The 9,054-nt window shown below is 45.8% G+C and overlaps 1 protein-coding gene across 1 annotated transcript; it reads left to right on the top strand.

Moving 5' to 3' along the window:
• The first annotated feature begins 638 nt into the window (after nucleotides 1–638).
• e2f8 (E2F transcription factor 8) lies at nucleotides 639–8,281 on the top strand. Its single transcript, XM_069705428.1, has 13 exons — nucleotides 639–740; nucleotides 1,842–2,096; nucleotides 2,215–2,365; nucleotides 2,548–2,877; nucleotides 3,363–3,524; nucleotides 3,673–3,810; nucleotides 3,910–4,152; nucleotides 4,246–4,318; nucleotides 4,959–5,436; nucleotides 5,532–5,798; nucleotides 5,908–6,040; nucleotides 6,444–6,787; nucleotides 7,517–8,281. Exons 2-13 carry the CDS (start codon nucleotides 1,926–1,928, stop codon nucleotides 7,682–7,684), a joined length of 2,658 nt encoding a protein of 885 aa, XP_069561529.1. The 5' UTR covers nucleotides 639–740; nucleotides 1,842–1,925; the 3' UTR covers nucleotides 7,685–8,281.
• Nucleotides 8,282–9,054: the final 773 nt, after the last annotated feature.

Here is a 9,054-nt window from a genome sequence, read left to right as displayed (position 1 = left end):
AAATATAAAATGCACAGTACATACAGTATATATACAGTACATTAAATATCTATATATATTATAGACAAGTACTCATTACTTCGTACAGAAAGGGCAGCAATGTGGAAATAATAGGACAGTAGAATAACAAATTACAAAAGTAACAAATGAATAAAATTAAATAAATACAGATGGATTTAAATACATATATTCTCTTGATGCAAAAATATCATAGGGGAAAATATATATATATACATAAAAATAGCTTGGACAGTTTTGTTACTTCTCTCGGTATTAATCTGTTTGAGAGTCTTTAACATAATTTTAAATTTTAAATAAATAAAGTGTGTGATTGTGTGATTGACACACACCCCCCCCTCTCACCCCCCTCCTTCCCGGCAAGAGGACGTGCGTGCGGGTGACGTCATCCGAGCGCGCATGCTCGAACTGGGCGGGCCAGATCGCTGGCGGTGGGAGAAACTTTTTCAAAGCTGTAGTAAAGTTGACCAAAGAGGCCGGCTGGGGGAGAAAACCGGGACGACAGAGCTGCAAACGTTTCCCTCTTCTTCACATTTTTGTTTTGTGTTTATTTTGGTTCGGGGGGAAAAACAAAAACAAAAAACGAGGATTTTCTGTGGGAAGAAAAACAAAACAAAAAAAAATCCACAGCACTCGGATCTATTGGAAATAACCTGCTTTTTAATTTTTTAATCCAGGATGGGAAGTTCTTTCTGAGGCTTCTTTTTTCTCACGGATTTTAGGTAAGTTAAGTTTATTTTGTCAGCTTAACGTTTGGACTTTTTAATAAAAATATTTTTTTAAAAACGGAACCAGATCAGGATGTTTCGTTTACGTGAAAGCTGGAGGTTTCTGTGTTGTTCGGGTTTACCGCCACCTCCTCGTATGTAAAGCGATTTAATCCCACCAACCGGAAGTCGTTATCATTTCTTTCTTTAATTAATTATTCGTTTAATTATTCGTTTTTCTGGATCTTTCGGTTTTACGGCATTCCCTCGTCAGACTGCGCTCGCGACCATCTCCGTGACAACAAGCAGCGACCGCGGGACGTTTTCCGCCGTTTATCGGCCTTTGAATACAGCTTTTGACCGTAAATGTTGTGGTTGGTTCGGTCTTTTTTTTATTTTTCTTTCTCCCCCACCCCACTTAAAAAAACCCAACAACAACGTGTTAAAAGGATTTAAAGCGAAGCCGCCGGTGTCGCCGTCCCGGATTGTTCCGCGCCAAGGATTTCAAAAACAGGTCACCTGCGCGGGACGCTCTTCACTTCCTCTTCGTCGCCTCGCGCCGCGCTCTCATTGGTCGACTGACACAGAAAAGGGCGGCACCGCTGCGTCCGTTGGGCCCTGCGATTCGACGGAACGTACGTCAGTAACCGCCAACATCAGCCTGGTGTTTTGATTATTTTTCTTAAACCAGATTTGTTTGGATAAATATTACCGTCCAGGAGATTCAGAGAGCGTCTCTGTACAGTTTGGTACGCTGTATAAAAAAAATGTTCGTGTACGACGGATATGTTGCACTCAGAAAGCGGCGAGTGAAATAGCGCTATTTTTTTTTACAGAGCTTTAAATCAAATTAATCCGCGGTTTTTACGCATGTCGTAACACATAACGACGTTTCATAGTTGTATGTTTACTACCAAAAACAAAAAGTGTATTGCTGTTAATATCTTAAACTCTGAGGTGGACAGGGTCAGGTAGATCATTTTGAACCTGAAAACCTGACTCGGAAATCTCATTGAAAGGTCAGTAAGTACAGAGGAACACAAATGAACCTCAGATATAGCTCACTCACTTGTTTTTCTAAGTCTGTCTTCTGTTTTCTTCCTTTTGCTGAACCAGGACGATGGTTTTGTTGCACCTCAGGTTCTTGTAAACACTACGAAGAAATTACCTGCTTCGTCGGTGGTGGAGAAGCGACCGGCCATGGGTCCCCTCACCACGCCCAAAAAAGGAAGGGAAGCGGGCTCCGTCGATCCCTGGACTCCAACCTCCAACCTCAAGATGCTCATCAATGCTGCTAGTCCCGAGATCAGGAACCGAGAAAAGGAGCTGTGCATGGACAGTGACGGACGGGACGGTCTCGACCCTTCACAGGTTAAAAAAAAATAAAAATAAATAAATAAAACCACCAGCATTAAACACGACGATCACCTTCTGATGACTCGACGTGTTCAAAGGGAATGTTTTCTCTTATCTGTCCTTGTCCTTTCAGGAAACTGAAAACGGAGACGAGTCGGAGAAAATCATCAGCAGGAAAGAGAAGAGTCTGGGATTGCTGTGTCACAAGTTCCTCGCCCGCTACCCGGACTACCCGAACCCGGCCCTCAAAGACATCTGCCTGGACGACGTGGCCACCGAGCTCAGTATGTCTTCTGTCTCCGCTCTTTCTACACCGAAAAAAAAAACCCAAAACAATTATACTTAGATTAAAACAAACGTTATCGATCGACAAATTCGCCGTTAATGCAATAATATAACCTCCTGGAGTTGGTTTTGAATTTGTTTATTTGTTATTTCAATGCAACGCGTTTTCCCGCCCGCACAGACGTGGAGCGCCGGCGCATCTACGACATCATGAACGTGCTGGAGAGCCTCCACATGGTGAGCCGCTCGGCCAAGAACCGCTACACCTGGCACGGCCGCACCAAGCTGGCCCAGACGCTGGCCATCCTGAAGCAGGTGGGCGAGGAGCACCGCTACGGCCAGCAGATGCAGCAGATCCGCCAGCGGCTCCTGGACAGGGAGTTCGACTTCGACGGGGGCGAGGAGAAGGAGAACGAGGCGGCGGCGGCGGCGGTGGAGGAGCTGGAGGGCGGCGAGCCGGGACAGAGGGAGCTCTTCTTCGTGGAACTGCCGGGAGTCGAGTTCAAAGCGGGTGAGAGGAAACTCCTGTGATGTTAATATAGAGCACAAAGAATGGACTTTCCAAGTGCTTCTCTTTTTATTAAAAAAATGACTTAATTCTAATAACACCATCAAACTGACATCCGCTCCGCTGTTTAAAAATGCATTCAATTGGAGGCTTTTAACTCTCATGAAACAATACGAGACAAAAGTGCCTCATTAAAAAAAAAAAACAATAAAACACAGAATCCTGCTGGATCCGTATTTTTGATATTCATACAGAGTTTCTATTTTCAGAATCAGCTTTATCGGCCAGGTATGTTTACACATAGAAGGAATTCGACTCCGGTTGTAGCTTCACTCTCAGCGTGCAAAAAACTAAAACAGACAGACATAAATAGACATAGACATAAATAGACATATATACAGTTAAGAAACAAATATATACATATATATACCTAAACAATGGTGCGATGTGTCCAGTGATGTTGAAGACGTTATGTCTATTTCTTGAAGCCTCGGTGAACAGCAGGAAGGACAAATCTCTGCGGGTGATGAGCCAGAAGTTCGTCATGCTCTTCCTGGTGTCCAACCCCCGGGTGGTCAGCCTGGACGTGGCCGCCAAGATCCTGATCGGAGAGGACCAGGTTCCGGATCAAGACAAGAACAAGTTCAAGAGTGAGTACACACACACACACACACACACACACACACACACACACACACACACACACACACAAATAAATAAATGTGATTGTAAAAATCGACATTATTTCATGGAAAGTTACTGTGTATTCACGGTAGATAATCTTTTGTGTTTTTGCAGCTAAAGTGCGGCGGCTGTACGACATAGCGAACGTGCTGCGAAGCCTGAAGCTCATCGAGAAAGTCCACGTGACGGAGGAGAGGGGCAGGAAACCGGCCTTCGAGTGGGTCGGCCCCGAAGAATTCCCGCAAGTCAAAGGTCCCGCCGCGACTCTCTTTCCTCGTTACATTTTGTGTGCCGTTTCTCTTGAACGACGACCATCTCACTGCGCTCGTTGTTTTTAAAAACAATTTTCAGACCTGGAGAGCTTCACGTCCGAGTGCCCGTCCAAGAAGACGAAGAAGGCGAAGAAGACGACGACGACGAGCGTGCTGGAGTCTCGTGCGTCCGTGGACAACTGCGCCAAAAACCTCTTCTCGTCGCCGGGGGTCAAACGCGGCTTCACCCGACACCCCTCCCTCATAAAGCTCGCCAAGAGCATCCAGGACGACCGACGCAAGATCAACTCGGCCCCCAGCAGTCCCGTCAAGGGTTCAATCAGTGAGCGCAGAATACGTCTCTGTAAGACAAGGTTCTTTTCTTTTTTATGTAACAGAAGTTTATGACGCAATCTTTTCCCTCTTCTGTCTCCAGGTGATTCGGACTTCCCGAACAAAATGGCCCAACTTGCTGCTATTTGTAAGATCAAACTTGACCAGGAGTCAACGTGAGTTCTTTTCTACCGACTCTTGTTATTCATCATAAACTTGATTACGGTTCTTTTAAAGGAAATCTGGTGTATTTGTCTGTTAATGGAGGGAGCTCGTCAGAAAAATGAGTTCGATGTCAGTCTTGAGTTTACTTCTACAATCATTTAATGCTTCAACTATGCTAAAGGTTTCAGCCTCCCGCTTTTGATTTTATAATAAGTTCCCTGTAGATTTCTAGACTATGATGATGATTCTTCTTTATTGTCATTATACAAAAAAACAGGAAAATGAAACTGGTCATTTAAAAAGTACCAACAAAAGGCAAAACAAGACAACCACATACATAAGGTCGAAGCTGGACTGACTAAGAGCAGCACCGGGATGAAAGCGGCGGGACATGATTTATTAATCTTTGAATGGTCATTAAAATATAAATCGTTCTTCCTTATTTCCCCTGTTTTCACCTGCGTCTGGTTGTAATGCGTTAAACCCGTCAGAAGGTGGCGGTAATGCACCTAAAGGCTGCCCGCCTGCCAGCCATGAAACAACATAAGTAGAAGATAAACGCGTTGCTGCCGGTCGATTCGTTTCCGAGCAATTTTTCCGATTTGTATTTTTGTTTGAAATGTTAACACGAGAGTCCTGCTTCTGTTCCAGGACCGGAGCCAAAGACCCAAAGCCAGCCGGCGCCGAGTCGGACTCGGCCGCCGCTGCGAGGTTGCAGCCGGCCGCTTCCACTCCGATGAACCCACCTCGGGTGCCGTTACCGACCCAGGACCCCGGAGTCAACGCCGCCGGCCCGCCGCCGGCTCAGCCCGCGGTCGCCTACATCCCTCAGTGTTCCCCCCTCATCCCGGTCCTGTTGCCTCCGCAGCCGGGCGGCGGGTCCTACGCCGTGTATCTGCACCCGTCCTCCCTCCGGCCCAACCCTCTGGCCAGGCCGCAGCCCACCAGCCTCGCCGTGCGCTCCATGACCTTCGAGGATAAGACCGGGCAGAGCCCGGCGGCGGCGGCAAAGAGCCAGCCGATGTCCAGGCCGTCCGATTTCAGCCCGTCGGCGCTGAAAAGGCTGCATTCAGATTCGGCCTCGGAGAGCAGCCCCTCCAAAACCAAGAGGCCCGACCCCGCCTTCAAGGTAAAACGAGCTTCACGCGGCATTTGTGGAATATTCGGATATTTCCCCGATTTAAACAGCTCTGACGTCATTCCCGCTCCGCCCGCCTCCCGTAGGACACCTCCCCGAAGCTGTGTGAGATCCTGCAGGCCCGTCTGAAGGCCCGGCGCGGCGGCCAGCTCACCAGCCGGCCGTCGCCGCGCGCCCTCCACCTGGACCCGGAGTTCGTCAACACGCCCGGCAGCGTCGTGGCCAGTCAGACGCTGGAGCAGAGCCTGGAGGTCCTCCTGGACAAAGAGGACAGGACGGCCTACTCGGACAGCGAGGCGGGGCTGACGCCGGTCAGAGCGGTGCCGCTCACGCCCGGACAGCTTCACGCCGAGGTGACGCCGCCGTCTAAACTCCTAAGATTTAACGAACACCAGAAGGTAGCGAGGAAAGTCTCTTTAACACCTTTCGTTCTTCTTTCCTTTTCTGTTTTTCACCATCCAGACTTTAGTACCGGCCGGATACTTGATCCCGATCTCCCAGCAGTCCCTCATCAGCTACAGGGAAGTTCACGGTTTGGGAGGAGAAGGCAACAAGGCCTCGACTCCCACTTACATCTACCAGACTCCGACTGCAGGTAAATCTGGGATTAAATGTGCTGTTTTTAAAGTATCGGTCTGCACCTAGTTTTTGTCTTTTGTTCAAGTCCAATTTGGAAAATGTATTACTTCCATTTATTTTCATTATCAGCTCATCTGTTGAACACTTCTTTTGCTGGCTAAATCAGTTCATTTGTCGTCGCGATGTCAGAAAAACACAAAAGAACGAGTGCAATTTGCCATTTTTTTCAAATTGCCTTGTTTTGTCTGACCGACAGCCCGAAAACCTAAAAGATATTCACTTTATATCGGAAAGACGATTAAAGAGAATTTTTTTTTAGTTTATTTTGTTTTCCATCAATTGTTCACTTGATCCGCACCGCTGAATAAACGCCATTAAACAAAGAAACCGGACTTTTTTTTCTAAAACTTTCTCACCAGGCTCCAGACTCGCTCCGGCCCAGGAGATCACCCCCACCGCCCTTCGTGTTCACCGACCCGTCGCCTCCTCCTCCTCCTCGCCGCACGCCGCCGCCCAGCAGGCCCACCGCCTCCACAGCCCCAGCCCGGCCATCCTGAACTTCACCCTGCAGAACCTGGGTCTGATCTCCAGCTCCGGCCCGGGAAACCCCTTCGTCACCCCGCAGACTCCGGAGCGGACGCACACGCTGCCGAGCCCGCTGGCCCTGCAGCAGAGAGGCATGGTGTTCATCAAACCGCTGTCGCCGGTGGCCGTTCATCAGACGATGTCGCCGCACCCGGTGGCCCTGATCAGTTTACAGCAGGTAAACGATGGGACGCGTTTACGATTTCACACCAGTCGGCTCACGTTCTTCTGGAGTTTCTGGCCCTTTTTACTTTCACGAGAGAGGACGAACGTGTTTTTCAAGTAATGCAGCTCACTGAAATAACTTAGAAGAAAAAAGAAGTGGTGCCCTTACATAAGTGGGAGGTACGTTTTATCTGCAGTTCAGTGGTGCAAAAAGGTGAGAGTGGAAGGTTTGACACTCAATGAACTGGAGCCAAAAACATCTTCTTTTTTTTTTTATTTATTGAATCGTGAGCAGAAGATTCACACTTCAAGTTAGTTCATTGTAATATCGTGACAAAAGACTATTAATGTTGAGTAACAACTCTGTTAATATATTTGGGACATTTATGCCATGTAGTCAAAATGTATTAGTATTATTTATTTGAGACACAAAGTGCTTTACTTAAAACAAAAAACAATTACGTAAGATTGAAAATATCAATGGAAGACCTTGAAGCTGGTGATTTTGTGTTTTTTTTAAGTGTTGGTTCACAAACAGGACAAGTATCCACTCTGTCAATCATAAAAGCTTTCAGGGCTGAGGTTTTTTTTGTGTTAAAATTACAATTTCTTCTAAGCAGTTGTCATGGTAACTGTTTCTGGAATCGGCTTCCGGTCGGCTTTTTCTCCAGATGTTTTATGGTCGAACAGCGTCGTGTCTAACCGAAGCGTTTGTTTGTTTGTTTGTTTGTTTGTCGTCCAGCCTCTGATGACCACCCCCAAAGGTACCGGACTCCCCCAGCACAGCTTCTTCCACACGCCGGGCCCCCTCTCGCCTCTGGCTGCCGTGGTAACCGCCGGGGGTCCGCCGGCCGCCAGAACTGTTTACATCCCTCAGAGAAAGCTGGACGTCGCCACCGAGGACTCCTGAAGGAAACCCGCGGGAGTGCACGATGTGTGTATGTGGGTGTTACGCATGCGTTGTGGGTGGGTGTCTTCCCCCCCCCCCCCCCCAATGTTGTTTTTTTATTTTTTTTAACAGTATTCATTACCTCATAGTTTCACCGCCTTCATTCGTATCACAGCCGGTTATAAAAGTAGCTGCCATGCAGACTTCGGCTCTGTGACCCGGTGGACACGTGGAAGTTAGATTATAAAACCAGAAACTCATGAACACTATTGTCAACCTCATCTGGTGGGAACCGGTTATCCCAATTTTTAAATCTGTTTAGGGGTTAAGTTGATGTCGTTGTTTGTTTTTCTGCTAAAGTGAAAGATATGAATACCTTTTTTTTTTCTCTCTCTCTCTCTCTCTCTTTAAATTACAGAGGTTAGTAAAAGTCACATCAGTGCGATAGGAAAGTCGAATGAGATCACTCTTTGCACACACGTACATGTTAACTGCTGAGAATGTGATTATTTCCACAAAAAAAGGCAAAGTAGACATCGTAATGACTTTAATTTATAAAATTTACCTTTGTTTCTCATGTCCTCCTATATGTAAAATGTTAAATAAATTTGAATATGTTTTTTTGTAAGAACATCATTTGTGATTCAATTCCCACGAGTTGCAGATGGATCGCGGTGGAATCTGACAAGCATGTGGTTTTTAACTGCAACTAACATTTGTCATCACCTGTTAATCATATCATTTTCATAATTAATCATTTATAGTCTACGAAATACCACAAATCTTGTCAAAAAGTAACATGAGTTTTTCGAACCCTCTGGGATGTTTTCAAATTGCTTATTTTGTCATTAATTCAAAGAAAGTCACTCATTTAAAAAGAATTAAAAGCAGTAAATTCTCATTCTGACAAACAGTAAATCAGATACTTGCCATTTTCCTAATATATTAATCAAATAATTAACCAAATTAGTTAGTTCAGTTAGTTAGTAGTTCATGAACAAACGAGATATAAACAAGCTGTTCAACGTATTTGGTTCACTTTTAAACTAGCTACATATCTTACTGGAACATATTTCTTTCATTTCTTGGCATATTTTGTTAAATTTGATTATTGAATAATTGGCGGTTGGCGGAAAACAAACCCGAGGCTCCTCGTTTAAATTGATAAGCTCCGCCCACTTCCAACCAGCCTAAAAGACAGAGAACTACAAGCAGAATCTACTGATCGACCTTTACACGAGATATTTTTTTTATTATCTCTTGATCACTCAGATGCTGACTGGACACAATGACAATAAAGTTTGGTTGTTTTCACATATTTCTGTCTCGAAGAGGAAGGTGTTTTTTTTTTTTTGTTTTTTTTGCTCGACATAATCAGACTGAACTACTTT

This window comes from Brachyistius frenatus, unplaced genomic scaffold (assembly GCF_029030835.1).
Source record: "Brachyistius frenatus isolate BFR_SWC_R1_liver_20210118 unplaced genomic scaffold, ASM2903083v1 Contig_56, whole genome shotgun sequence".
NCBI classification, from domain to species: domain Eukaryota; kingdom Metazoa; phylum Chordata; class Actinopteri; family Embiotocidae; genus Brachyistius; species Brachyistius frenatus.
This window is presented reverse-complemented; position numbering and strand designations above follow the sequence as displayed.

Excerpts from the sequence above, each read along its gene's own strand:
- e2f8 (XM_069705428.1), top strand. The coding sequence starts at position 1,926 with ATGGGTCCCCTCACCACGCCCAAAAAAGGAAGGGAAGCGGGCTCCGTC. Across the intron at positions 3,811-3,909 it reads AGAATTCCCGCAAGTCAAAG|ACCTGGAGAGCTTCACGTCC; the intron begins GTCCCGCCGCGA and ends AACAATTTTCAG. Across the intron at positions 5,437-5,531 it reads GGCCCGACCCCGCCTTCAAG|GACACCTCCCCGAAGCTGTG; the intron begins GTAAAACGAGCT and ends CGCCTCCCGTAG.